This window comes from Bos mutus, chromosome 5 (assembly GCF_027580195.1).
Source record: "Bos mutus isolate GX-2022 chromosome 5, NWIPB_WYAK_1.1, whole genome shotgun sequence".
NCBI classification, from domain to species: domain Eukaryota; kingdom Metazoa; phylum Chordata; class Mammalia; order Artiodactyla; family Bovidae; genus Bos; species Bos mutus.
In genome coordinates this window covers 16372188-16399992 of record NC_091621.1, presented here as the reverse complement: position 1 = coordinate 16399992, position 27805 = coordinate 16372188, and the positions used below count along the sequence as shown (strand labels likewise).

The window sequence follows — 27805 nt, the reverse complement described above, 5'->3', positions numbered from 1 at the left end:
CCTTAGCATACCTAGTAGTGTTGTTTTTACCCAGTCATTTAATTTCTGGGAGCTTGACATGGATAGCGGTTAGATAGCATCACCGACTCAATAGACATGAATGTGAACAAACTGGGAGATAGTGGAGGACAGAGGAGCCTGGCGAGCTACAGTCCATGGGGTTGCCAAGAGCTAGACAGGAGTTGGGAGAAGGCAATGGCAAACCCACTCCAATACTCTTGCCTGGACAATCCCATGGACCGAGGAGCCTGGTAGGCTGCAGTCCATGGGGTCGCTAAGAGTCGGACACGACTGAGCGACTTCACTTTCACTTTTCACTTTCATGCATTGGAGAAGGAAATGGCAACCCACTCCAGTGTTCTTGCCTGGAGAATCCCAGGGACAGGGGAGCCTGGTGGGCTGCCGTCTGTGGGGTATCACAGAGTCGGATACGACTGAAGCGACTTAGCAGCAGACAGGAGTTTGCGACTGAACAACAAATTTATCCACCGAAAAACAGGAATTGTAAAAGCTCTTTCACAGACTCGCTATAAAGACGAAAGAAAATAAGTTACATGACACAGCTCCCAAAGCCCGTTAACGTCGGTCCCCGCCCAAGCCGGGTGGGCCAAAACTGCATATCCCACAATCCTAGGCGGCGGTTTCCTGCCATTACCTCATTCCCGGCCTCGTTCTCGCCAATCCCTGGTTCTCCAGGGGTGTGGTAGCGGGCTGTTCTCGCGACTTTTGCTTCACCCTTCCCCTGTACTACTCCTGTCGCGAGACTTTCTGCTCCTCCGCCTCCTCCGCCGCTCCCTTTGCGGCCGCGTTAACCCGGACCAGGACCCATCCTCTCCCCTACCCGAGCACCGGCCCCGGCTCTGCCGAGGCCCCGGTCCCCCAACCCTGCCTCGCCGCCGCCATGGCGGACCCTAAGTACGCCGACCTTCCCGGCATTGTGAGTACACGGCCGGCCCTGGCTCCCCAAGACCGCGCCCCCAACCTCCTAAAGACCCCCAACAGACACCAACCCGTGACCTTTCCCGCCTGCACCCCTCCTCAGCCCCGAGGGCTCCTGCCGCTAGCTCCCTGACCGGCCCCAGCACCCTTCGGACTCCGACCCGACTGGGCTGGGCTATGCGAAGGCCTACAAGGCCCCTTTCCGGCAATTGCCGGTTTCTTCGCCCAGAAATGGTCTCTAGGCACTTAGCACCGTTCTCTAGTGCTTATTACCATCCGTGTCTACACCTCCCGTTTCTCCCCAGATATTCCCATAAGCCCCTCACCCCCACCTCAGACACACAAACCAGGCCATTTGGTGATGGCCTTCACTCAGCAAAGAGTGAGGAGGTTACCGTGACAGAACCCCAGATAGAGAACTCTTGTCCTCTGGGGAACCTCCTTCGCAAGCCCCGCACATGCCGGCATGTACCTCCCTTTGTGCTGCCTTACTTGCATTCACGGGGTGGGGGGTTGGAATAGGACTTTGTGTACTAAGGTCCTGAGTCACTCTCAGCCCTTGTGCCAGGGTAGTGTGTGCAGGGCCTAATGATGGCTCCTCTCCTACTTCTGATTGCCCAGGACCCGTCATTCTTCAGATTCAGGGCAACATCTTTGTCATCACTTAACACTCACCATTTACCATCAGTCATCTCCACTGTTACCCCACCCCTGTTAAGACATGGGAAATGACATGCAGTCCACCCGGCAGGTTAAAGAAGGGGCAGAATCCTGGCATCACAGCCTGACTTCTCTGTTATACTTGTTCAAATGGAGTGGGGTCAGGGGTGTTGCTGGGTAGTGCTGGGTAGTGAGGTTGGATGGTCACTGCTTCTACCTGCAGGCCAGGAACGAGCCAGATGTTTATGAAACCAGCGACCTGCCTGAGGATGATCAAGCAGAGTTTGATGCGGTAAGATTATGTGGTGCCTCAGGACTCCTGTGGATTCTGATCTCTCTCTCCCAGGCAGGCCCTTTCCCTTTTCTGGCGAGCTACAGCAATAAGCGGGTATGCCAACCCAGCCTGAGTGATACGTAGGTTGCAGGACTTGCAAATGAGCAATGCCAGGAAGGAGAGTCAGGTCAGTGGAATTAAAACTAAGAGGCCTGATTCTTAGGCCTTTTAAATAAAATTGAAATATCTCAAAACAGGCTGGGTGCTAGTGACTTAGCCCTGGTAGTGCTAGTCCATGGTAATGAATCATGAAGCCTGCGTACTTAAAAAGTGCATGAGTTTAAGACCTAGACCTTCTATTTCATAATATATATCTCTCACTCAATGTTCATTAACATCCTAACAAGCTAGACTTTGAAGTATAGAGGAATACTCTTTTACGTGAGTATCCAGAATCCACTAGGCAAGGAAAATGAATTGGAGACTTCAGAAAGATAAGAGAGCTGGTCAGAGCAGAACGAATTTGAGGAAGAACATAAATGTTTCATATTAGCAGAGGAGAGGACTTGATAGCACTTTCAGATTCAGGAAGAACTCAAGAGGAAGGAATTAGCTATGGACACATTTTAACCATAAGGGAAACCACTTAGCATTGTTTATTGAATGTGTTTATTTTGTGTTGATTTTTGTGCAGTACAGAGGAAAAAATGTCCCTGCCCTCAAAAATCCCCCAGACTACTGGGGGAGTTAGGATACATATAGGAAACATGAAAGAAAAAACTGAGTGAGTGAAGTGAACATAGTGGAAACTCTGAGTGTAAGTGCCAAGGGGAGCAAAGATCTGTTCACATGTCTTATAGGATGTATTTTAGATTCTATAATTTGCAAAGAGAGCTGGGCTAGGGTCACATTGATGGTGTGAGATCTCAAAAAAGTGGTGACCAAGAGTCAGTGGGAACAGGCTCTGTATGTGTGTCTGTGAGTCCTGTGGCTACGTCTGTGGGGCTGGTTAGTTCTGGAGAATGCTGGTTGCTGGCTTACAATGTATGGCTTGGCGTACTCACTTATTCCTTATTTGATTCCCCCATGTGGAAGTGGTTCCTTCTTTGTGGGGAACACCTTCCTTGTCCCCTCTCTGAGTGGTGTGTTCTTGTTGCTTCTGTACTTGCTGGCATGTCAGTCTGTCCCCCAAACTTGAGTATCTGGAGATAATGCAGATGGTGTCATTGCTCAGGACCTAGGTGTGCACCTTCACTCTAAGAGGTATCTTATTAGGAAGCTATCTCTGACTCAGAGGGCAGGAGTATATATACTGAGGACTCCATTCTGCTACCATAGTTCAGAGACTGTTCAGCTCTGGCCTAGGGCCTATAAAATATCAAACCTTCATGGTGAAATAATGAATGGAAGTTTGTCCCTTTGTCACTGACCATGATCAAACAGCTAATATCATAGCAGTCCCCTTTCCAAACCAAAAAATAAATTGTAATTTTCCTTTTGAAATCATGGGCTATCTGTTAATAAAAGGAGCATGACCTTCATCCCAGGCATGGAAGAACCTGACTCTTCTGCCCTGATTGGCTATTTCTCCCTGCTGAACCTGAGCAGCCTATTTTAGTAGCATCCAGTGGGGTGGCTGATGGGCTGATGTCCATTTCCTGCAGCATGTAGCCAGAATACCAGTATAGAAGTAGATAAGAACTGGATGGTAAACACGAGGAGCTAAGTTGCCTCCATCACCTAAGGCTCAGCAGAATGACACTATCACTAGGGACGAGTGAGTAGGGTCAGGAGACTCTCAGGTACTTCAGGAGCCCTGGCGGGAGTGGGGGAGACCTGAGATGTTTCCTGATGTCAGCTAATGTTTCTGGCCCCTGCATGTCCCTGTGGGCCTTACGAGGGCAGCTTTCGGGAAGTCAGCTGACTAATGGTTCTGCCACTGCTCTTAATACTGACGTAAGTGTGCAACTTGAGGAGCAGTTGGTTGTACTTAGACAATCCAGCATCCTCATTTCCTTGAGGCCTGGATTCTCACTAACAGCTGGTCCCCTTCTCACTTACCTTCCCAAGACCCAGTATGGGTCACACTGCACACCACCGCTATTGTGGCTGAACCATGAGGTTTCAGTCACCTTCTTAACTCCAGCAAGAGCGTGCTCTGCCTTAGTCTCCAGATTATTTGGAACTTTAATTTTATTAGTTTTTAAAATAGGTAATATATGTACATAGAACAAAAAGTATCTCTTCCCACTGATGCCTGCCAATGGTCAGTTCCTCCCTGGAGACAACCAATTTGATCAACTTCTTAATGGAACCTTTCAGGGCAGTCTCCAGATTTTTATTTAAAGTAGTAGTCAAAGGTTATCGACGACCTTCCCTGTCTTTTCACCTTCTTCCTTTGATCGCTCCACTATGGAAGAAATCAGGCTGCTGAAGGAAATAATACCCTGTAATACACCCAAAAGATTGTAATTGCTAGTTTAACTTAAACGGAAAAGTTTGCAATTCCCATAGTGGGAAGGATGGAAGAGGAAATAGTAAAAGGTTTTATTTTAGGTAAAAATGGTCCTGATTTTCCTGCTATCCCTTTAAAACAATTTTAACAGGAGCTAAAATATTCTGAAGTGAATGGGCCAGAAAACCACACAGGCTAGCCCTTTCTTCCTCAGTGTAGGAGGATCCACTCTGCATACCAGATACTCCTGGGTTGATTTGGGCCATGAGCTTTTTGGAAACTTTTCTTAAAATGTCTTGTCAGGAAAGCTAATTCCCAGCTGAAATTCCCTCCCCACTGAGCCCACAGGCTACACTTGGGTCTGTATAGGCATTCTGCTCCCCGCTTTTGAAGTGCTGGAGCAAGGGGGAGTAAGTTTAGAAAACTTGCTAGAAACAGGATTAGTTCCTCCCTCTGTGCCACACCTATCCTGGTACCCTGTGGAAGGGGAAATGACCTAGCCTTAGCTTGGTGGGGCCCTGGCAGGGGCTTCAGTTCTCCAAAGGGTAAATGATGCCAGAGCCTCCACCAGCCTGAGATGGGAAATAGTAAGTTCTCTCCCTTACAGTTCGGGATATCACAGAGTGTGCTTGATTGTGTTCATTGACTGTTGGCGCATTGAACTTACCGGAGTTTTTCCTAATGCTTCCCCATCCTCCCTCCTCACCACCTTGCCTGGACACTAGTTTGCACAAGTAAGACCATTCAGTGCTTCTTCTCTGCATGCTTTTTTTCATTTGCCATCTTGCATGCAATGCTCTGTCACTGTGCTATTGTCGCAGCTAATTGTTTTAAATTCTCATGCATCTCTAGCCGGGTCACTAAGGGGCCTGCTGGCCTCATGGTTAAAGATTCTTAATCAAGGTTTAGAAACACAACTGTGATTCATGAATCATTGTGTCTTCCCCTTGTGAGGTCTGCAGAATAAAACTGTCCAGTGGAGGATGGGATAGAAACATGGAGACTAGGAACACTTCTGGACATGAGGAATTTAAGAGCAGGAGTTGGAAGGGGGTTGCCTTTCTCCTCCATAAACTGAAATGGAGTTAAGAGAAAAGGAATGACGTTTAGCCATTCTGGACAAGGGTTAAGAACAAGGGGGACAGCAGAAGTCCTCACTTCTTAGCAGTGTGTGGATTATACCTGATTAAGATGAAAACTTCATCTTAATATTCCCTTATGCTAAGCCTTTAGAGGAAGGTAAATGGCCTAGGAAAGGGATGTTATATGCATTTTAAGGGACTAATTTGGATTCTTTGTGCTTCCACAAGTCTTCCTGTTTCTGTACCCTTCCTTTAGAAATTGTTGGATGGTCAGCATTGTGTGGGTCCATCCTGGACAGTTTTATTCTACAGCTCTATCCATCTTCCTTGTCCTCATGGTTCTGAAGTCCCCCTGGCTGCGGTGTTGGCAAAGAGCCTGAACAGGCTAAAGGAGTGGCAGTGACCTCTTCCTGTTTCTGATCTAGAACCTCAGGTCTTGCCCTCTGAGGCACAGCCACTTAGCCAAACAGCCCTGGGGAGTCTGGGAGGTTATTAATGAGAGGGACTGGGGAGTCATGTACCTGGGATCAAGGCACTTAGAATTCTAATCAACTTGGCTGGGTGTAGTAAGCTCCCATAGTGATTGTTACTATTCCAGGTTACAGACATTATCCCAAAAATCTCATTTCCTAACCCACCTGTAGGTCAGACTTGGAGGTGGTATATATAATTTACAAATTAATATACCACTTTTCCTTTTTAAATTTTTTCTGTCTTCCCCTATTCTGTTTATTCCTCATGACTTGGACTTGAACTTATGGCCCATTGTCCTCTCTTTTCCCTTGAGTTTTTAATCAAGCTGGTTTTATCTTGTTGAGGCAAGAGAAAGGTAAAGTATATTCTGCAGAGACATCCCAGCCTTAGACCACAGGACCTGGATCCACCTCTGCCTTGAACTGAGAGAGGAGTCTTGGCTGGGCTAGAGGTTGAAGTTCTGATGCATCTAGCTGAAATCTCTGGGGCAGAATGTAGTTGTTTTTATCCCATCATGTCTTTTCATACACATATATCCGTCCTCTCCTGGCAATTCTTCAACCAGTCTTGCTTGAAAGTGGAGCCTTATCTGTGTGGCTTGAGCTAAAATAAGACCTCTTTTTGAAAGACTCTTACTTTTCCCATTGTATACCCTCCAATCCCTGTGAACAGAGGGTTGAAGAAATATGTTCTGCACATGTCTGGTAGCTGTGAATCTGGGTGTCTTTTGGACTCTGTGCTAGCACGTCATGGCAGAGTTGCTCTGGATCCCTCAGAGTGTAGGGTGAGTTTCCAAGCACTCAAGATGGATACAAACACACCAGACTACACAAGGGACCAGGATTTGCCTTGCCTCTCCTCTGGCAACTGAATGAGGATGGGGCTGCAGTTAGGTACTTCGAATTTCATTGAACTTACCATCTGTAATCTAGAAATTTCACTCTGTTCTGCTTAACACAAAGTCACATGAAACCACCTACGTAAGCACCCGCATTATGATTGATTCTGCCATTCAAATGCCTAATTCTTCAAAACTAGAGAAACCGAGAGACAGGAAGACTTGAGCCATGAACTACTCCCCTTGAGAATCATGGACCCTCAATCAGCTACAAGCCCTCAGACTCTTATCTCCACAGCCTCTGCTTCACATTCTGCCATTTCTACAGCTTCTCCTTGCCTCCCCCAGCCTTCTCTGCCCCCACTTTCTTCCATGCCACTGGCTCGCAACACCTAACCCTTAGTTCCCAGGTGATCCTGAATTGCTGCTGTTCACGGCAAAGCTTCACGACATCCTGACCACCAGAGAGGAAAGGGTCCCAAGCTCTTCTTTCTCTTGGGGTATGCAGTGACCCCAGCTGAAATTTCTTGGCTAGGCCCCAGATTTTGCTAGGCTCCCCTGGGCCCTGTGATGCAGTATATTTGAAGACTATCATGTAGTGCATGTGACAATTTGCTAATAACAATTTTGTCTTTTTTTTTTCCCTCCCTCACCCCCATTTCCCCATCCCTTTCCTTTTAACTCTTTTGATTTTCTCACCTCTGGGGAAACCACAAGGAGCTGGTAAGAAGCCTGACCTTTCATCTGCTTTTTAACGGGGTGTGCTATGATGGGCAGTTGTTCTCTGTCCTTTTGTCTCTACTAAATCTTCTGTTCCTCTATTCAGCCCCAACCCCAGCTGACCTTTTCCCATCTCATGAATCACTGTAATGACACTACCTCCAGCCCATGCCACCAGACCTCCAAGACACTGGCAGAGTCGGTGCCTCTGAAGGGCTCAAGTGTGCTGTCCACCTGAGCCTTTGGAGCCGCACCCTCGGAGAGGCTTCAGGAGGGTGCCAGTGCTGGGCAGCCCTTCTGCCCCAGGACGTGCTCCTGCAGCAGGACTAGTAAGATGGAAACACTGACCATCCCTGCTATGTCCAGAAGCTCCAACACTCACACTCTAGTGGTGACCCTTTTTTACTCCACACATTCCCTCTTTAGAAAACTAAATAAGAAAGTATGTTCTCGTCTGCGTAGTGCCTGGCCCATAGTAAGGGCTTAACAAAATGGTAGCTGTGATTGCTTTCCTTAGTCTGTAGACTATGCCTTTTAAAGAGGTTTGTTTTTTTTTTCCCCCTACCTCATTGTCAGAGAAAGGAGTGGCATATTCTTATTCTTAAGGGTGAACTTGAGAGAGGGTAATGTTCTTTCCTAAACATGAGTCTGTCTCAGACACACGCTTTTTAGAGGCCTGAGACCACAGTTATTTGACCAGTGGGTGCTCTGGCCATAACACTTCAGAGAAGATTGAGAGAATTTGTGACTCAGTTGTTTTTTCCCCTAGGCACTTTCATATGGGACATTGAAACCTTTTATTTTCCCTTAATCTTTTTTAGCTCTTGCCCCTCTGCCCAGCACTTCCCTGAAGAGGTAAAAAGCACAGTTGATATTTTCTCCTTACCTGCCTCCTCCCTCATTTATAAAACTGCCACTCACACTGATTCCTTCGGTAATAGCAGAGCAGAGATGAAGGGTGGAGCTTGTGTCTGCTCCTCTTTCTCCATGTCTCTCCATCATAACCTGTCCCCCCACACACACACACATCAACCCCTAGTACCCACTGACAGTCAGAGAATCTCAGTCCTGGATACATATTAGAATGACCTGGGTAGCTTTTAAACTGGCCTACTACCCTGGCCCTACCTCAGAACAATTCAATCAGAATCTACAGATGTGAGCCCATCCCTCTTTTCTCCCCCTTTTCTAAGTGATTCTATTGTGCAGGCAGGGTTGAGAACCATTGTTCTGGTTAAAAGAAAGAAGACTTTCTTTGCCTTCCTCCAGTAGAAGGTGATGTCCACTCCAAGAAAAAGGCTTTCCAGGTCTCCTTCCTCTTCTCCAGAAGCATGATGAGACCTGTTGGACTGCTGACAATTGAGGGAGAGACATGCAGTCTGGAGGACTTGGTTTTGGTGTAGTTATTAGACTCTGAACTGCTAACAGATACCTAGTAAGCAGGGAACCTTTCTGCCTCAGTTTCTAGGGTGAAGTTTCTTTCACTTTGTTTACCACGTCCCCTCCTCATGGAAGAGCTTCAGTGCTTGAGAAACAGCTGAGGGTCAGGGAGAAGAGGCAAGTGCTGCAGCTTCTCTTTGAGAAGAAGCAGGGCTATCTCTGTTTCAGAATGTACCTGTGGCCTTTGCCGATGGGTACTCTTGGCAAACAGATACAGCTTATGCTGTTGCTTCTAAGATGTCCCTTAAAAAATAACACAGTATCTGCCTCTTCTCTCTATCCCTTGAATTCCCTGACTTCATGGCAGTCTGGAAATGGCATCTGGCCAGGTCCTCTGCCAACCTTTTTTGGTATCTAAAAGCTGTTATCTTCCCTTTAGCAGCACATGCAAGTTCCGATACTCAAGAGCTAGTAGCCTGATTGCTCCTCTTTCCCTCCAGAAGGATGGGAGGTTAGCTTGAAAATGGACTTCCTCAGCAGCAAGGAAATTTACTTTTGGGAGGGGGAGGTTAAAAGAGGTCAGGTTGGTTTCTTGCCCTGAGTGCATGTATTGCCAGATAACTGGGAGGGCCCAGTTGGATTGGGGAAGGGGAGGGGATGAGGAGGCTTATGTACAGAATGGGTGGGGAGGTTATGCTGCCTCTGTTCCCAGTTGAATCAGGGTGTTAATATTTATACAACTGAGACTCCAAATTTACCAGGAAGCTTTCATTTCCTAGGGTGAACCTGGGTTGATAGCTTGGATTGGAGCCGTCCTTCTTTCCCCTTGGGAAAGTAGAGCCCAGTCTTCTAATGGTTTGGGGATTTGGGGAGGCTCTGGGAAGTTCTAGGGTGGGAATGAATCTGCCCCTGGCCTGAACTACCTGTTTCTGCAGGAGGAACTGACGAGCACCAGTGTGGAGCACATCATTGTCAATCCCAATGCTGCCTATGACAAGTTCAAAGACAAGAGAGTGGGCACAAAGGGACTTGGTGAGACTGGTTGGAAATTGGATGGGGAAGCCTGACCTCAGGCCTCACTGACATTTGCTTTGGGGAAAGAGCTGTCTTATGGAAGCCCTCACAGTCACTGAGATCATGACTACTGTGGGTCTTGATCAGGCCCTCAATTCCATCTTCTTTTCTTGGCAGATTTCTCAGATCGAATTGGAAAAACCAAAAGAACGGGATATGAATCTGGAGAATATGAGATGGTTTGTTGTTTGTGTGTTGATGGGAATAGTGCAGCGATCCTATCCAGTGGGCATTTAAGACGGAGCAGGGTATAGGTGGGATTCCGGGTTCCTTTCTGGTTGGGGGTCCTCAGAAGCCCAGCTGGATGCAGGGGAGGATGCTTTGTCCCCCTGCTGTTGGCTATGGAGCGTCTCCAGGCCTCCAGCTCTCTGCAGGTCTTCGAGTGAGGATGATGGTGGATTCTTAGTTGGGTATGATACTTTTACAAACTCAGACTGGGTTTGGGTATGATACCCTTACAAATTCGGACTGGGTTTGGATACATTCTTGTTTTTTTTTTTTTTTTTGATACATTCTTGAGGTTCCCTGTTCTAGGAGGTGTGATGTCACCGTCTGTGCTTGCTCTCTAGCTTGGAGAGGGTCTGGGAGTGAAGGAGACACCCCAGCAAAAGTACCAGAGACTACTGCATGAAGTCCATGAGCTGACAACTGAAGTTGAAAAAATCAAGGTAACTGTAGACTCTCCTCTCGCCTTTCTGCTATGACTTACATAGAAGAGGAAGGCCTCCCAGCGGGAGGAGAAAAATTCCCTAAGCTCCTCCCTAAGGGGGCTGAGGTTTTCAGAGTTTGGGAATGCACATGAATTTATAGTTAGTGCTGTAAGTGGGTAAGGAGCAGCCCAGTGACTTTCAGCCACAGCTCTCTTTAAGGGTCTTGATCTATTTTTTTTCTTGACTCACTCTTAGCACCCCTCACTGTCTATTTGTTTTCATACCAGACGACAGTGAAGGAATCAACCACTGAGGAGAAGCTGACCCCCGTGGTGCTGGCTAAACAGCTGGCCGCCCTGAAGCAGCAGCTGGTTGCTTCCCATCTGGAGAAGCTGCTGGGACCAGATGCGGCAATCAACCTCACTGACCCCGATGGAGCTCTGGCTAAGTGGGTGCCAGACTTTGCTGGGAAATCATTGCTAATTGGGGTGTAGAGGGACTCCAGCCAGGTATTGACAGGGCTGCGAAGGGAAGAGGTGGCCTAGCTGTTCCTTAGTGCTGACCCGGAGGCAGAAACAAGTGACTGAGCTGACCCACATCCTTCAAGTCGTGATAATATTGCTGGTTTTTTGATCCAGGCGCCTACTGCTGCAGCTGGAAGCAACAAAGAACAGCAAAGGGACTGGTTCAGGGGGCAAGACCACCAGTGGAACCCCCCCAGATAGCAGCTTGGTCACTTATGAACTGCATTCTCGGCCTGAGCAGGACAAGTTCTCTCAAGCTGCCAAAGTATGTTTTTGTGTGTGTGTATGTGTTTGTGTGTGTGTGAGTGATGTTGGAAGCCAGGGAAGACGTGGCTCTGGAGACTTTCCTGTTGCCCTCCAAGGAATCACATCTGGGGAGAGGGTGCTGGGAATGCTTGATTCCTCTTGATGTCTCATTTAAGACTGTGACTACGGCTGTGTTCCAGAGAAAGAAATCCCTTGGCAGAGTGGTGGGGAGAGGGGAGGGGAGGGCAAGCAGACCAGCAAAGAGCAGGATTTACTTCCCACTGCAGCAGAAGGGAGGTAGGTGGATGGCAAATCTCCCCTCTTTCCTCCCCTAGGTGGCAGAATTCGAGAAGCGCCTGACAGAGCTGGAAGCCACTGTACGCTGTGATCAGGATGCTCAGGTCAGGTGCTCTCTTATACTTGTTCCGACCCTCACATCTTGAGCCCTAAGGTCCACAGCATTCCACAGAGTCCAGGGAGGAGTCAGGAACAGGTTCCAGTTACAGGAGCAGCCAGCAGTTGCCTGCTGGAACCAGAAAGGATGGGAGAAGGTGGTAATCACCTGGAGAGATGAGAACCACTGACTTCTTTGCTTCTTTTCCCCATCAGAATCCCCTTTCAGCAGGTCTGCAGGGAGCCTGCCTCATGGTGAGTGTAAAAGGAACTGGAGTCTTTGGATGACAGAGGGGATATCCGGATTGGGTTTGCTTAGGAAATTGTTTTTGGATCTGTAGCTGTTTATTCATTACCTTCAGTGGAATATGAGGTGGCCTCTTCTAGTCTGATTCTGTCTGCTTCATGACACTTGTCCTGACCCCGCCCCCAGGATACTGTAGAGCTGTTGCAGGCGAAGGTGGGCGCCCTGGACCTTGCAGTTTTGGACCAAGTGGAGGCTCGGTTACAGGTATTAAGTGGAGGCAAATTGAATTACAGGCAGCTAGTGACTTTGGAAGACCTTTGATGCCTTTACTATCAACCTTAAAATCTGTGCTTTCAGAGTGTGCTGGGAAAAGTGAATGAGATTGCCAAGCATAAAGCTTCTGTAGAGGATGCAGATACACAGAGCAAGGTCAGGAAGAGATCTTTCCTCCCATCTTCATACCCTTTCCTGCTGGGAAGAGCAAAGCATGAGAGCACTGAATCCTCAGGCCACTGTCCTCATAAGCTCTTACCAGCTGAAATAAGGCAGTGCTTCCCTGTTGCCCCAGCTTGCACTTGTCTCACCCTAATGGTGTGTATTTGGCTGAAGGTTGGCCACTGTGGTGTCCCTCCAGGTGCACCAGCTGTATGAAACCATACAGCGCTGGAGCCCCATTGCCGCCTCCCTTCCTGAGCTGGTACAGAGACTTGTCACCATCAAGCAGCTGCATGAACAAGGTGGGAGGCCAGCCACAAGGGTGTCAAGAGAAATTGGCAAGTGAGCAACTCTTGTTCCCTTCCCTCTGGTCTTGGATTCTAACGCCATGCCTACCGTTCTGACCTTTCACAGCCATGCAGTTTGGTCAGCTTCTGACACACTTGGATACCACGCAGCAAATGATTGCTTGTTCCCTCAAGGACAATGCCACCCTCTTGACTCAGGTGAGTGCCTCCCTTCCCCAGCACACACAGGCAAGGTTCTCCAGCTTCAGTTCCAGAGGGTTCTGCCTTGGCCCATTTGGTGGCACAGTGGTGTGGCAGGGGTTTGGTTTGAGTCTCCATACTGTTTCTTGGTTGCCATGGAACATCTGACAACTTACTTAACCTATGAACCTCCACCTCACCATCTGGCAAATTATACCTACTTCAGAGTTATTTGGATTAGATGAAGTAATATGAGTGAATTCGTAAGAGCTCAGTAAACCTCCATTCTTCCTATAAAACCTACCTTTTCCCTCTGTAGTCTCAGCTGGGTTTTATCCTCCCTGGGTCTTCAACCAGATGTTCCTGAGCACAGCACACTAGACAGAACATGGGCATTGAAATCTGGAGCCAGGCTCCCACCTGGTTTTGCCCCTTCCTTCCTGATGCTGAGCTGTGAGCGTCAACCTCTCCATTCTCTAAGCAGTGTCCAGCACAGAGCAAGTCCTCAGGTTCTGGCGGAGGCACTGTTCTCAGTGCTGGGGGAAGCACTACAGTTGGGAGTCTGGCATCAGAGAACTGTCAAGATAAATTAAAGTGCTTGGCATGGTGTGTTCTTCCTCCAGAGCAGTTTTCTAAAACTTTGGACGAGTGAAACCCTTACTTCAACAAAATCCTGTGTGTCCCTCAGTACATAAAACAGATGAAAGAACTGTTCTGGTTAGTCAGGATGGGAATTCTTAAGAGGCCTGCCTGCTTAGCAGATCCCATGCTAGGTCCATGGTGCTTCAAGTCACCTTCCCATTCTGGGACCCACAAGCTGTTTCCGTTTCTTTTTTCTAATTTGGCTTTGTTGTGCAGCTTGTGGGATCTTAGTTCCCCAACCAGGGACTGAACCTGGGCCCCAGCAGTGAAAGTGCAGAGTTCTAACCACTGGACCACCAGGGAGTTCTCCTGCATGTCTCTGTCTTCTCTAAGAGCATTTCTTCAGTTCCTCACCCAGGTAAGCACCTGAACCTGACAGAGTAAAATAGCTCTCTCGCTTTCTAGGTGCAGACGACGATGTGTGAAAACCTGTCCACAATTGAGGGGAACTTTGCCAACATTGACGAAAGGATGAAGAAACTGGGAAAGTGAGCACCTTTGGGTGATGGAGGACAGGGGTAATCCCTACCCCTTTGAACTCCATTAATACCTTACACAGAGTTTCCCCTTAATTGTAACTCTTGCATCCCATTTGACACTGGGGGCAAGGGCTTCTTGCATGTGGGGCTTACACCCCCTCCTCTGAAGAGTAGTGGAAGCTGGGGATATTAAATGAGGGTCTCCCCTTAGGCCACAGGGATGAGGACGTGGCCCAGCCACATGCCAGCTCCTGCCCAATACTGCTTTGCCTGGTGTGGGGGAGGATTGGGTCCTGTCCTCCAGCACAGCTTCTGTGGCTGACTGTAATACTGTACAACTGTTTCTGACCATTAAATGCTGTTGTACTCTGTCTGGCCTCTGCTGTTTCCTGGGGAAGAGGCAGCACTGAGAGAGACATACACAGCGTAACAGACAGTCTAAGCACTCTCTACCACAGAAGGATTTAAATTATAATCTGTTCTTACAAAAGAACTAAGGAAAAAATGAGGACAGAGTCAGAGCCAGAGTTTCAAAATATTCTCATCTGTTAAATTAAGAGTGTCTCCCATAGAAAAGCAGTGGAGGCCCCACAGGGCAAGTACAAAACAGAATTAAAACTCCCAAGGGTCTTGTCTTTACAAAAGAAAAGGCAGGAGGCAGCCCCTGGACAGCTGGTCATGCTGGCCGCTCCGGTTGGACCATGTTGCATAATCCTCAGTCGCATCGTCACAACGTCTCTGAGCGTTTTGATGGGGGAGAAGGGGCAGTGTAGTGTGTATGGGAGGAGACACCCAGAGGGCTCTCTTTGCCCCCTTACCCCCTCTTCATATCCCAGAGGAAAGTGGAGGGAAGCTGGCTACACCTTGAAATGAGGCTATGTGTTTCAAACCTGGGGACAGGGTAAGAGGGGGATCTGTGCTTTGAGCAACCTGAGCCAGAGGCAGAGGGGTGTTGGCAGGGGTGAGGGGAGGACGCATGATGCTTATTGCTTTGTACCTTTCATTGGGAAGGAGGGCAGCAGCCAACAGTAGCTCACAGGTTTGTAAACTGAGCCTGCTGGCTTCAAGAAGGGAGGCAATGAAGTCGAATTAAATATAAAAGAGTCATTTGTGCAAAAATAACTTAAACAAATAAAAGACCTGGGGGAGGGGGTTTTCCCCTTAGCCTGGTGGGGAGAGGGCCATATACCACCCCCCCCCCAGGCCTTTTCAGTGACATGGCTTTGGGGGGGAGGGGGTGAGCTTCCCTACCCCCTGCAATGGCTCAGGATGGGACTGTGGGGGAAGGGGTTGCATTTGTGCTCTGAGTGGGGAGTAGTGCCCCCACCCACTGTCCACAGGTGCAGGTGGCTGGCAGGGGCTCCCAAGGCTCAGCACTCAGCTCTCCCCAGTCAGGGTCAGATCCAGCTCCAGGTATGGCTGCTATGGGGCCAGTTTCCTCCTCTTGTTTTTGGCAGGACGGCCAGGGCGGGCCCGGGGAGGCAGAGGGACAGCCGCCTATACAAGAGGGGAAGTTGAAAGAAGTGATCAAACAGCTGGGTATCAGGAAGTCCTTTATTTTCTCCCCACTCCCACTAACCTTCTTCTCCTCCTGCCTCATCCTTTATATGCACTCCCACCCACCGACGCAGTGATGCACACTTACGCGGGTTGTGGGGCTGGGGTCCAAGGTAATGTCCTGGCGGGAGCTGTTGCTGTTCCGGGTTGGGCTGCAATAAGGGCACAAGGGGATCAGGAGCACGTCCCCGAGCGCCAGGGGATTTTCAGAGTTTGGGTGGGAAGCTTTCTACATGTGGGTAGTGTAGGCATGGTATCCTTATTCATATTCAAGTAAGTGCTGCCTTTTCGAAAGCCAAATCACTCTTAACTATTGCTATAAACCCAACAAGCCGGAAAAGGCCAGTATACTCACTTGTATTTTCTCCTGCGGCCACGACGAGACTTTCTGACTACCCCTGGGGATACCTGAGAAAAGATGGACTGTGTGTGGGAAAAGGCACCTTGGCAACCTTTCCTGAGGGCCTTTGTGCCCAGACAACCATTACTTAACCCACACTCACCTTAAGGTCCTCAGAATGGGGCCCAGGAGGGGATGGATCCTTGGGCTCAGCACCCCCTTCAGCCAGCTCCCCATTATGCTGCCAGTGGTGGGTCCTTCTTGGGGACCGTTCCATTTGTCCATTGAAGCCACCACGTGCCCCCCACTTGAGGGCCAGTCGGCCAGGCTCCCGCCGGCTGCCAGGCTTTCGTCCCCGGCCTGGCCTGGCCTCACCATTAATGCCCCTAAGTCCCCCTCCTCCCCTCCGGCCCCGTTTCCCTGACCCCCTCCCAGTGAGCAGCTCAGGGACTGGGGGATCGGGAGAACTGTGGGGTGGGGCTAAGGCACTGAGGGGAGGCCGGGCAGGCTCCGGTTCAAGGGTTGAGGTGGGGCTCTCAGGGGGCAGACAGGGGGCTTCCGGCTGCTCTGGAGGGATCTGCAGACAAAACAGACCTCTGTCAGTTTCAAATGCAGTTCCAGCTACTTTAACTTGAAATGTCTGTATTTCCAATTTGCGAAAAAAAATTCTCTCCCTAACACACACACCCATCCCCTCACCTGGAGACTTTGTAGCAGGCAGGCTAGGGGACTAGAAGCCTCTGAGAGGGGTGGAGGAGCTCCCCCCCCAGGGAGGAGCTGCAGCCCCAACTGGCCAGAGAGAAGAGGGCCAGGAGGCTGCAACAGACTGGGGAGGGTTCCAGGGCTGCTGGTCAGCGAAGACAGGTCACCTGTTAAGGAATTGTAAAGTCAAGGGTCTCCCTGGGCAAACCAATTAGGCTGAGCAGACCCTATTCTTTTAGGCTTGACTCAGTGGTCACAGACTTTCCTCCCTAATTCATCTAGTCTCTACTCCCAATTTTTCTGTTTCTTTTCTTCTCTCCCACACCACAGAGTCTTCCCTCAGACTCACCCAGCAGGCTGGCACTCAGCAGAGGGCTAAGGAGTTGAGGGGGTCTCCCTGAGTTGGAGGGGGCCTTGCCCAGAGAGGAGGCCCCCGGGTCAGTAGTTGCCGTGGTGACACTGGAGGTAGGTGGTCCAGGTTGGGGGGCGCTCAGGACACAGGGCTAAGAAGAAAAAATGGCTGTAACATCTACATGTGTAAAGTATTCAATAAGTTTATAGTACTTCCACATATGCAATCTCACTAAAGCCCCACTGAAGTAGGCCATGCTTATTAAATACAGACCCAATTCTTACAGTCCATCCTACCCCCAGCTAAGAACTAAGCCCTCCTCAAAGGCCCTAAGGAAGAGCTCAGACATGAAACTGAAAACCTTTTATTCCCAGCTCCCATCTCTGATTCCATCTCTTGTTCTGTCCCACCCACTCACCCCCTATCCTCACCTGGGGGGGCGTCCCCGAGGGGGGATCCAGGCTGGCAGCCAGCAGCGCAGAATTTAAAGCTATGAGGGTGGGGGGAGCTGAAAGGGGGGGGAACAGCAGGGGGGGCAGGTCTCCCAAACCTGAAAATGTCTCCCCACTTGGACCCCCGGCTCCCTCTGCAGATCCCTCCCCATCCCCAGCTGTGGGGCCCAGGGCCAACAAGGGCAGGAAAGAGGCAAGGAGGTTGCTAGGAGGTGCAGAAGGGGGTGGAAGAAGGTCTGAGGGGGGTGGTGGAAGCAGGGAAGCCACCAAAAGTGAAGGCCCTTCGGGCTCACCTGGGGCTAGGGGAGGGCCAGGTCCCCCTGGTGGGGGGAGCAGGGGCTCAGGGGGAGGTTGTCCCCCTCCCCCAGCCAGCACGCCAAATAAACTGTGGCTAAGCAATGGAGAAGGTGGAGGTTGTCCCAGACTCAGAGGGAGGGGCAAGGTCCCTAGCATCCCGGGGAAGCCGGCTCCACTCAGCGCCAGGCCCTGCTCGGGACTGGGGAAAGGGAAAGCCTCCCCACCAGCCAGGGGAGGCAGAGGGCCGGCTGGGCCGGCCCCCATCCCAAGCGCTTCAGATGGGCTTTGAAGCACAGGGCTGGGGACTAGGGGGGCTTTGGAGGCAGCTGGTGGGGCAGGGGCACCTGCAAAGAAAAAGAGAGGTTCAGCTCTAGAGAGACCCTTTCTCCCAGTATCTAAAGAATCCAAACTCCCTGCCCCCCGACCCAGAAAACCACTACAGAGCTCTCTAAGTTCTCCCTTCAGTGTCTTGGTGGTCTCTTTGTACCCGAAGGAAGGGCTCTGGTGCACTCACGTACCTGGCACACTGCTGAGGCTGCCACTGGTGGTCCCAGGGAGGGCAGGCGGGATGGGGTGCGTGGGCTGGGGAGAGCTCCCTGAGGAGAGGGTGGGGGGAGGAGGAAGGTGTGCCTCTGACCCCAAAAGGTTAAAGCTTCCGTCAGAGTGGGAAGGGCCAGGGGTGGGGAGTCCCAGCAGGGACAGCACAGAAGGGAGAATTGGTTGGGATGGCTCCGGCAGAGGAAAAGATTGGGGGGTGGGAGCAGGGGCCCGAGGACGGCTCCGCCTAGGGGCTTGAGGGCCCCCCCCTTCTAGCAATCGCAACACAGTTGGGGGTCTGCGGGGACGACGCTGAGAGGGACGGGGCAATGAGGAGTGGGAAGCTGAGGGTGCCTGGGCACGGGGCCTTCGGCCCTGTAAAGTGCTGGGAGGGGGGAATTGGGGGTGCTGTGCCTTGGCGGCTGCAGAGAGTAGGCTGCTAGCAAGAAAGGGGGGTGCCCCGGGCCCCTCCACCGAGGGGGCCCCTCCCAGGGGCCCCAGGACCAGGGGCAGGTGCATAGTGGCTGAAGACACTGGTGGCTGAGTGGCAGGACCAGAGGGGCCAGGGGGACCAGGGAGATTATTGCTTGGGGGCAGGGGAGGGGGTGTTAAGGCATCACTACAATGGAAGAGAGGAGGGTCTGAAGGTGGTGAGGAGGAGGCATGGGGGGCTGGAGGAGAGCCCAGGTCAGGGGGCACCAGGCTGGATCGGAGAGCAGCTCCCCAGCTATATGAGGGGGCGTTGAGGCTGATAGCAGGTGGAGGAGGTGCAGCTGGGGAGGGGGCATTGCCCCGTGGGAGGAAACAAGGGCTGCTGCTGCCTCCAGAGGAGACGGGGTCAGGAAGCCTTGGCTGTGGGAAGAGCCCCCCAGGGCCTGCTAGAGGGGGGAAAGCCTGTGGAACTGAGGGTGGTTCTGGGGGAAGGGAGCCAGGACCCCCATTGAGTGGAGTTGTAGGAGGGACTCGACAAGGAGGGCGGGCAGAGGGAGGCCCTGGGGACACAGTGTGGAACATTTGGGGGCTTGCTCCCTCTCCTGCAATAAATGAGAAACAGAGGATCAACCTGTGGCTCCCCTTCCAAGAACTTTGTCTTTTCCATCCCTTCCCCCACAAGCTCCCAGCTTCCCTGTGCCCTCCTCTCACCAAGCAGTTCCCCACTCCACCCTTCTTGCTCCTTCTCACAGAGCTCCTCCCACCACCCCTCTTCCAGACCCTTAAGTTTTCCTCAGTCCCTGTAAAGTGGAGAACACTCACCAGGAGAAGAGTGTGAGCAGGTGGTCTCCATGCTGCGGTACAGAGTTGCCATGGCAACAGCTTTCCGCCGGTGGTTGCACAGCTTGGTCATGTCCTCCTCTGATGCTGGCCCCACCCCAGCCCCACCCGGGGTCACCGGGGCCAAAGGGTCAAAGTTGAAAACCTGTAAGGTGGAAGGCACAGACAAGGACCCTGAGAGAGCAGAATCTGAGAAAAACTACCTCGGTCAGTGACCGGCATTAAGTCTCTCTGACAATCTCACCCTCACCATTCTGACCTTGGGGACATTGAGTGGACACTCCAGACCGCACTTGCAGGTCCCATCGCTGAGGAGGTAGCTCCGGGTTTGCTCCAAGGAAGACAGCTCTGTGCCACTTGGACTGGGAGAGGATAGGGTCAGAGTGTGAGGTTAGATAACACTGAACTGGAAGACACTCTGAAAGAACAGTTCAAAGATCTTCCTAGGAAGGGCAGAGAGTAAGGAAGAGATGGAGAGAACAAGTGCACAGGACCAGAGGCACAGAGAGCAAAAAGGCTGAGGAACGAAGAGGAATAGACAACAACAGGGCACCAGCGATCTGGGCATAGAGAGAAATAGAAGAGAGAAAACTCAGGCAACTGAAGGGCCTGGGGATAGAAACTGGGGAACTTCGGGGAGCCACACCTGATATAGAGCACAGCACCCTCTCGAACACAGCGCTGCCAGCCGATGGGGACAGATGTGGCCACAGGGCCCCCAGCTCTGTCTGCTCCACTGCTCTCATTGCCCCCATTCATTGTGTGTAATCAGCTCCCACGTGCCTGATAACACAGACATTCATGTGGCATTAGTAGGATTAAACTGGGCTGGGTACCTGAGGGAGTATTCCCGCAAGGCAAAGGTTGTGTGGAGACTCAAGAGAACTCAAGAGCAAAGGGAAAACCTCAGAGAGCTGGGGGAGAGAATGAGGGGGAACCTTCTGCCAGCCCACCATGGCTACCTGAACATGTCTGCAAACATTGTGGGGTCCAGTCTAAAGCCGGGGCCGCCGGCTTAGCCCACACCTGCAACACAGGAGAGAAAAAGAACAGTCAGGAATCTGCCCAACCTACTAAAGCACCACAGACCAGGATACTCTCAAAGGAAAGATCTTTAATAACAGGAGGTAAGTACCCAGAAAGATCCCAAGGATCTGGTGGCTGAGTCCACAACCATCCTCTCCACGTTCAGTCCCTAAGGACCAGAGGGTCAGAGCCACAACTTTCAGGGACCGGGGAATCACAGCCCAATCCCTAGACATATAAAGGGCAAGGCCCCCTCATCCCACCAAGGACAGAAACCTTCAGCCAGGAGTGCGGGTTAATTCCCATAATCTCTAGGAAGTTTCCCAGAGAGGCTGGCCCCTGCTGTTCCCTCGCCCTCAGGAAGATCATATAAAAAGTATGGATTGCCAGGCAGATCACCAGGCAATTGCCCAACTGCTCGCTGGGGTGGTACCAGCGTAACTCCCCCCATGGCCTGGCTGCACTAGACAATCACTGATCTAGTTCACTTGGATCTTCTTAAGAAACACTGGAATCACAGTTCTGTCTTCTCCCACTATTCTCAGAAGCTCCGGATTTTCCCCCAAGCCTAAGGCAAGAAGAATCAGCACCTCCTGTCCCACTGGCTTCAGTTTAGCTCCAAGAGGGATTCTCCTCTGATATATATGGGGACGCCCCACAAACCTGCAAGTATTCTCTCCAACCCCACCATCGCTCCCACCCCACACTGGCGGCTTCTAAACTTTCCCTCTCATAACAAGGCGCCCTGTCACCCAGCCTGCTTCCCTCAGCTTGGGGAGGAGGGGAAGGCGCACGAAGTAGGAAGGAACTTGGGGAGAGGGCGGGCGGAGGGTGGGCGAAGCACTGAGAGGAGGGAGGTGAAGAAGGCAAAAGTCAAGCAGTGAGAGAGAGAAACGGTGGGAGCAGGTGAGGGCGGGGGAGTGGGGATGGGGCCAGGGAAAGGGGCCAAGAGGACGCGGAGGGGGCAGAGGGTAGGGATAGGAGGGGAGGGGGAGGGGCGAGGTGGGGGGGGGCCGGGCCCTGCACTCACCGCGGCCCATGGTTCGGCCGGCCCCGCCCTGCGCAGTCGCGGCCCAGAGGGTGAGTGGGAGGGAGTGGGAGGAGGGTCGGTGGAGCCCGAGCCTCCGGTACAGCCCCGGCCGGTCCTAGCAGGAAGCGCCGCCGCCGCTGCCGCGGATCACCGAGCGGCCTCCCGCGCATGCGCCATGGGGGCCAGGGGCAGCCCTGGGGATTCCGTTCCCAGAAGGCACCGCGCAGGCTGCTACCGCCGCCGCCGTCGCTGCCGCCGCCGCCGCCGCCACCGCCGCAGCCGCCGCCGCTGCCCGGACGGGAGAGGGGCGGGGCCGGGCCCCCGCCCAGCGGACAACGACGAGCCAACAGGAGGGGCCGCAGTGCGCATGCGGGAGCGCGCCTACCCCTCCCCCACAACCCCCCATTAATCCCCAAGAGAACAAACACCCCACGCGGGGGCCACCCCCCCCGCCCTCCGCGGAAGGATCCGAGCCTCTTCCCAGGCCACTGGTGGCCAATCCCAGCCCTCCCCTGGGAGGGGCCCCTTCCAAAGCCACAATCTGTTCGGGGAGCCAGGAATGCCAGGTCCGGGAGGAGCCGGCCCGAAAAGATGAAAGTCGCGACGTGCCCTGCCCCGCCCCAAAGGCTTCCCGGGTAGTGTGCTGGGACTTGACCCGCCTCCCCAGGTCAACATGTCAAAACACGACCCCGGCCTGTCAAGTCACATGACCTCTGCCTGTCACTGACAACCTGGTCATGTCTTTGGGCCAGGAGAGACCATCTGGTCCAAGCCACCCCCCACCCCCATTTACAGGAGAAATGGAGCTCTGGAGCAGTGGTGCAGGCCTGACCAAGGACCTGTCACCGGTCACACCACCGCCTATACTTGCCATCCAGCCACAGCTAGCCTTGTGACAGTTTTCTTAGGACAAACTCTGGCTGCCCCCATGAGGATATGACAGGATATGTAACAGGCCACCACATGGCCTCCGTTTTCTAAGTAATGGCACTTGAAATATAGTTTGCATTTTCCACCGTGCTTTTCACTTTTGTTCAAGCTGCCTCCAAGTTCATAATAATCTCACGTCCAGCAGGCGATCTTTTATTTACGAACAAGGACGGTGAAGCACGGCGAGATTAGGTAACTGGCCTAGGATCCCTGGGCAAGTGAGGGACCGCTGAGGCTAGAATCTGGGTTCCTGACAACCCAGTCCCAGGCATTCTTGCGCTCACGTGCACGCAATATTCCAGGCAACAAGGCTCTTCCGTAGCCCAAACACCTAAGGCAGGAGGCCTGAAGCCCAGCTCCTCACAGCAGGGAGTCACAGGACCTGAAGGTCTGATACACTGAAAAGGGCGGGCCTGGTCTTTGGTGAAGGGCAGCAGAGCACCACTGGGGGGAGATGATTAGACCAAACAGTGGGATCGGGGCCTCCCGGCAAAGAGCACGAATTCTGGCATGCCGAGGGCTCATCAGATACTTTACAAAGAAAAAAGTTTAAGGGTGCTAAGAGCTTAAAATGACTACCAAGGGGCGTCAAGCTCCTTGGCTTCTTTTGAGAGAAGACTCCTTTAAGAAGACTCGAGAAGATGCAAACAATCCTGGTGGATGAATGCAAATTTTCAAAGGTGGGAGGTTTAAAAGACCTGGTGTCCGTTAGCAGGGAGGGGATCAGGGGCAAGGAAAATGGGAGTTTCTTTTGGTGGAGATAAAACGGAGGCTAATGTCAGATGGGCGGAACAAGAGAGCCTTAGAGGGAGACAAGCTGCAGTGAGCTTTCACACCGCAGCTTAGGGCGACCACAGTTGATAGCCGTTGGGGCCGTTGGGTACCGGGAGCTGGCGCCCCGCCCTCTCTCCTCTCCCCCACCCCTCCCTGCACCTCCCACCACCCTTGTAGTCCCCTGCGCGTGCGCGCGCTGATACCGGTTGCCAAACATTGCATCATCCCCGCCCCCCTTTCCTCCCCTCCCCCTCCAGCTCTCCCCTCCGCGCGCGCGCATGACTCACTCACCTCCTCCGCGAAGCCTCGTGACCCAAAGCTACTTCCGGGTCCAACACTAAGTCGACCCCCAAGCGGGAGGGAGCGACGAGGGCGGTCCCGCGAGGCTCCTGAGTGGCGGACGTAAGGGATGAGGTGGGGCCAACGACGGCGTGCCGCTTCCTGATTGGTAGGCCTCTGGACCCGCCCAGAGAGGAGGGCAAGGCCCTGTTAAAAGATCTCAGCTCCGAGGATCGAGGTCAGAGGCTTGAGTCTAAGGCATAGAGTGTATCATGTTGAAGATGAGCGGGTGGCAGCGACAGAGCCAAAATCAAAGCCGGAACCTGAGGAGAGAGGCGAGTACTGATTCCCCATCTACCTTTTACCCTCCCATCCTCTCGAACACGAATTGGCCCCTTAAAGTTAGGGCATCCGCTCTTATGGGTGTAGCCCCACCCTCTCCGCAAAGAAGAGAAGTGAGTGTCCCGGGGAGGGATGAGGAAAATCCTTTATTCGAAAGTAGTGCTTACGAGAAAGACACCCCGTCCTTCAAACGACCGCACCATCCTACCCCTGCCCGGAGCACAGTCCCTGATCTGTGCTGTTAGGCGACCGGGCTCCAGCGAGGAAGATTTATTCTCGCGTTGCTGACCCTAGGCCTCTTTGTTAGGCCTGTCCGGTGGGAGGCGGGGCAACAGGACACACCCCCGAAAAGCCTGGTGACCCAGTGGTTCGGGCCGCTACCGCCGCTTTGCCACTGGCGGCCCTCCCCCTCCCCCTGCCCCCAATCCTGTCTTGGCCTCAGCGTCTCGGGGCCAGCATAGCCACGTCAGTAGCTGGGGCTTCTGGACCTCCGCAGAACATTCTTTCCGCACCCTTGCAGAGAACAGAAAATCTTAAGCCGGCACAAGTCTTCGGGAAGAGGGGTGTCGATGGACAGGGAACGGAGATGAGTTTTCCTTTCCCCAAAGCCCTCTAGCCTCCTGCTCAGGAGAGCATCTTGGATCTTTTAAGTGTGGGAAGCCACTTGGGGTCTCCCAAGTGGGTTGCCCTTCCCCTGGGATTGGTGCGTGCCTCTTTCCCCTTGTCCTGTCTTCCAACTAATCTCTTTGTAACCATTGCATCAGGCTAGCCCCCTGTTTGGCTCTGCAGCCCTCTGGCCTGGGGCTCCACTGCTGATGAAAGCCTTGTCCCACACACGGGAAGGCAAGAAGGGTTCCCCAGGGAGGACAGCCCTGCAGAGAAAGATTCAGGACGATATTGCATCTGCAGTCCCCAGTGGCAGGGAGCTGCCGCTCTGCCTTTGAGCTTCCTTTTCCTACCCCTGTGAGAGATTGGGGAGAATTTATCCATTCATTCCTAATACTTAACCAGACCTACTGTGTGCCATGCAGGTTGGTACCCAGCATTTATCCACAAACAAGAGAGAAAAATGTCTGCTGTCTCAGAGCTTACATTTCAGTGGGAAGAGGCATACAGTAAGCAAATATGTAAAGTGCCATAGAAAACATTAAAGCATGGAAGGGTAGAGAATGCTGAGTGGAGGTTACAGATTACACTGGGTGGTCAGGGATTCCTTCACTGAGGTGATATTTAAATGAAAGACTTATGTGGGAAGAGAGAGCTTTCCAGAAGGAATAGCAAGAGCAGGAGTCCTAAAATGGGAGCATGTATAGTATCTTTAGGGATCAAGAGGCCAGTTGGCTGGACTAAAGTGAGCAAGAGCTGGGGAGGTCAATGAGAAAACAAGGCAAGGAAGGAGCAGACTGTGGAGGGCCTTTTAAGCCATTTAAAGGACTTCAGCCTTTAATATTGGAGAAAGCAATGGCACCCCACTCCAGTACTCTTGCCTGGAAAATCCCATGGACAGAGGAGCCTGGAAGGCTGCAATCCATGGGGTCTCTGAGGGTCAGACACGACTGAGCGACTTGACTTTCACTTTTCACTTTCATGCATTGGAGAAGGAAATGGCAACCCACTCCAGTGTTCTTACCTGGAGAATCCCAGGGACGGGGGAGCCTGGTGGGCTGCCGTCTCTGGGGTTGCGCAGAGTCGGACATGACTGAAGCGACTTATAAGCAGCAGCAGCAGCCTTTAATATGTGTGAGATTAAGTTTTAAACAGAGGAATGACACACCCTGACTTAAGTTTTAAAAGGTTCACTTTGGCTACTGTTGTAGATAGACTCCAGGAGGGGTTGGTTGCAGGAGCAGAAACTGAGAGACCTTCTGCAGTCACCTAGGAGAGATGAGAGTAACTTAATCTAGATTAGCAAAAATGGAATTGGTGAGACGTGTTTAGATTCTGGGGTTTTGAAGAATGAGTTTAAGTTTTGCTGTTGGTTTGGACTGGATTGTGGGGTCTGAGAGGAGTCAAGGATGATACCAAGGTTTTTGGCTCAAGCGACTAGAGTTGCTGTATACTGAGATGGGAAAGACCTTGGTAGGGGAAGATTAGCCAAAGTTTGTCTTGGGACGTGTTAAGTCTGAGATGCATATTAGATATCCAGAAGGAGGTCCCAGGAGAAGTCTAGACTGAAAATACACATTTGAAGGTGGTCAGTGTGGGAATAGAATTAGGAAAAGGCCACTTGATTTGTTCCCGCCCCTGTAGTCCAGTCCTTACCCTGGCACATTTGAAGACTGCCTTGAATTTAGAAAAAGCTGAGTTGGCCAGGATTTTGCTATTATGTAATCAGGACTACAAATGTCAGCAACTAAAAATAAAGGAAGTCAGGCTCTTCTCTGTCCTTGGAAATGGCTACAGAGACTGATAACTATCAATAGGAAGTAAGGAAGGACCAGTAGGAAGCTGGAGGTAAAAAGAACCTTTCTCCACCCTTCCAAAAATGGCTAATATTTATCTTTGATCTCCACAGTGTTCCAGAAGGAAGTGTATCTTCATACATCACCACACCTGAAAGCAGGTAAGTTTAACTGACCGTTTCCCCAAACTAGCTCCTAAGAGTTGCTGCTTATGAAATTATGAAAACACCTAGAGAAGACAGGAGAGGAAGGTTTGAATCTGAGCAGGTTTTTGCTATTAGGCCACATCCATCCTCCTGGCCTGCCCTTAAAGAGGTGACCAAATCCCTATTATTAGAACATGTCCTAATTGAAAGCTGGGTCTTGAGTGCACAGTCAGGTGAGGTCTCACCACACCTCATTCCCCACCCAAGGTTAGATGGACCCAAGGACTGTTTGCCCAGGCTCCCCCCACAGGAGGAGAAAGGAGTACAGGTGTCTGGTAACCGCCCCTGGAAACAACCAGTGGAGTTCCCCAAGGGAAGCTGAAGACTTTTACTAGGAACCCATAAGAATGCATGTCCAGGTACTTGCTTCTTCAAGTGCTGGGCAAAAGCAAAAAGGGACTCTCATTCTAGGTCAGGGGTTGAGACATTTTAAAGGGCCAGACAGTAAATGTTTAAGATGTCGAGGGCCTCACACCATAGTCTATCTCACAGCTGTTGTCTCTGCTATTGTAGCATGAAAGCAGCTGTAAAACAACATGTGAATAAACTGCTGTGGCTGCTTCCCAATAAATTTTTATCTACCAAGACAGGCAGCAGGCCAGTGTGTAGACTGACCGGTGGAGCTTCTTTCCTCACCCCCACTATCCTGAGTATGTCCTTTTCCAGAGCCTGATCCAGCCACAGAGATGGCAGCTGAGTCACTGCCTTTCTCCTTCGGGGCACTGTCCAGCTGGGAGCTGGAAGCCTGGTATGAGGACCTGCAGGAGGTGCTGTCCTCAGATGAAAATCGGGGCACCTGTGTTTCACCCCCTGGAAACAAGGAGGTAAGAACGCTAGGCCTGGTGCCGGGGGAAGTGGAGGTGCTGCCCTTCCCTTCTCAACTAATTCATACCTACCCTGCCTTATCTCCTTGAAGGAAGAATCAAAAAGCTTCACCACTCTTGACCCCGCCTCTCTGGCTTGGCTTACTGAGGAGCCAGGACCACCAGAGGTCACACACACCTCCCAGAGCCCCTGCTCTCCAGAGTCCAGTCAGAGCTCCCTGGCTCAGGAGGAAGAAGAGGAAGACCAAGGAAGAACCAGAAAACGGAAACAGAGTGGCCAGTCCCCAGCCCGGGCTGGCAAGCAACGCATGAAGGAGAAAGAACAAGAAAATGAAAGGAAAGTGGCACAGCTGGCTGAAGAGAATGAACGACTCAAACAGGAAATCGAGCGCCTGACCAGGGAAGTGGAGGCAACTCGCCGAGCTCTGATTGACCGGATGGTTAATCTGCACCAAGCATAAACAGTTGGGACCAGCACTTCCA

General features: G+C 51.8%; 4 protein-coding genes across 5 annotated transcripts; 3 read left to right on the top strand and 1 right to left on the bottom strand.

Moving 5' to 3' along the window:
- Positions 1-740: 740 nt before the first annotated feature.
- On the top strand, positions 741-14371 carry DCTN2 (dynactin subunit 2). Its single transcript, XM_005901686.3, has 14 exons — positions 741-937; positions 1823-1891; positions 9758-9854; positions 10014-10075; positions 10466-10564; positions 10834-10994; positions 11185-11335; positions 11652-11717; positions 11926-11964; positions 12143-12220; positions 12314-12385; positions 12591-12693; positions 12806-12897; positions 13927-14371. The coding sequence occupies exons 1-14, from the start codon at positions 902-904 to the stop codon at positions 14011-14013; spliced, it is 1212 nt and encodes a 403-aa protein (XP_005901748.1). The 5' UTR covers positions 741-901; the 3' UTR covers positions 14014-14371.
- Positions 14372-14523: 152 nt separating this feature from the next.
- On the bottom strand, positions 14524-23674 carry MBD6 (methyl-CpG binding domain protein 6). Of its 2 annotated transcripts, none has more exons than XM_070370475.1 (13): positions 23561-23674; positions 20472-20535; positions 20156-20292; positions 19769-19871; positions 19492-19654; positions 18219-19271; positions 17383-18044; positions 16949-17102; positions 16597-16766; positions 16061-16474; positions 15913-15965; positions 15646-15709; positions 14524-15497 (listed from the first exon to the last, which is right to left on the bottom strand). In XM_070370475.1, the coding sequence occupies exons 3-13, from the start codon at positions 20266-20268 to the stop codon at positions 15423-15425; spliced, it is 3024 nt and encodes a 1007-aa protein (XP_070226576.1). In that variant the 5' UTR covers positions 20269-20292; positions 20472-20535; positions 23561-23674; the 3' UTR covers positions 14524-15422. The 2 variants fall into 2 exon arrangements, with proteins under 2 accessions (XP_070226576.1, XP_070226574.1); XM_070370473.1 differs by lacking the exon at positions 23561-23674 and adding an exon at positions 21566-21798.
- A 146-nt stretch (positions 23675-23820) lies between these two features.
- On the top strand, positions 23821-26447 carry LOC102284065 (DDIT3 upstream open reading frame protein). The gene is made up of 2 exons (XM_070370478.1): positions 23821-23883; positions 26406-26447. The coding sequence occupies exons 1-2, from the start codon at positions 23821-23823 to the stop codon at positions 26445-26447; spliced, it is 105 nt and encodes a 34-aa protein (XP_070226579.1).
- On the top strand, positions 23840-27783 carry DDIT3 (DNA damage inducible transcript 3). Its single transcript, XM_070370477.1, has 5 exons — positions 23840-23883; positions 24922-25005; positions 26406-26453; positions 27165-27322; positions 27415-27783. The coding sequence occupies exons 2-5, from the start codon at positions 24960-24962 to the stop codon at positions 27781-27783; spliced, it is 621 nt and encodes a 206-aa protein (XP_070226578.1). The 5' UTR covers positions 23840-23883; positions 24922-24959.
- The last annotated feature ends 22 nt before the right edge of the window (positions 27784-27805 follow it).

Bases quoted from the DNA above. Each gene is read 5' to 3' on its own strand.
- DCTN2 (XM_005901686.3), top strand. From the start codon at position 902: ATGGCGGACCCTAAGTACGCCGACCTTCCCGGCATT. The intron at 9,855-10,013 runs GTGAGACTGGTT...TTTTCTTGGCAG, and splicing joins AGTGGGCACAAAGGGACTTG to ATTTCTCAGATCGAATTGGA. The intron at 10,076-10,465 runs GTTTGTTGTTTG...CTTGCTCTCTAG, and splicing joins AATCTGGAGAATATGAGATG to CTTGGAGAGGGTCTGGGAGT.
- MBD6 (XM_070370475.1), bottom strand. From the start codon at position 20,268: ATGAATGGGGGCAATGAGAGCAGTGGAGCAGACAGAGCTGGGGGCCCT. The intron at 19,272-19,491 runs GTGAGTGTTCTC...CATTTATTGCAG, and splicing joins CTGCTCACACTCTTCTCCTG to GAGAGGGAGCAAGCCCCCAA. The intron at 17,103-17,382 runs GTGAGGATAGGG...TTTTCTTCTTAG, and splicing joins CCTCGGGGACGCCCCCCCAG to CCCTGTGTCCTGAGCGCCCC.
- LOC102284065 (XM_070370478.1), top strand. From the start codon at position 23,821: ATGTTGAAGATGAGCGGGTGGCAGCGACAGAGCCAAAATCAAAGCCGG. The intron at 23,884-26,405 runs GCGAGTACTGAT...TGATCTCCACAG, and splicing joins GCCGGAACCTGAGGAGAGAG to TGTTCCAGAAGGAAGTGTAT.
- DDIT3 (XM_070370477.1), top strand. From the start codon at position 24,960: ATGTCTGCTGTCTCAGAGCTTACATTTCAGTGGGAAGAGGCATACA. The intron at 25,006-26,405 runs GTAAGCAAATAT...TGATCTCCACAG, and splicing joins TCAGTGGGAAGAGGCATACA to TGTTCCAGAAGGAAGTGTAT. The intron at 27,323-27,414 runs GTAAGAACGCTA...ATCTCCTTGAAG, and splicing joins CACCCCCTGGAAACAAGGAG to GAAGAATCAAAAAGCTTCAC.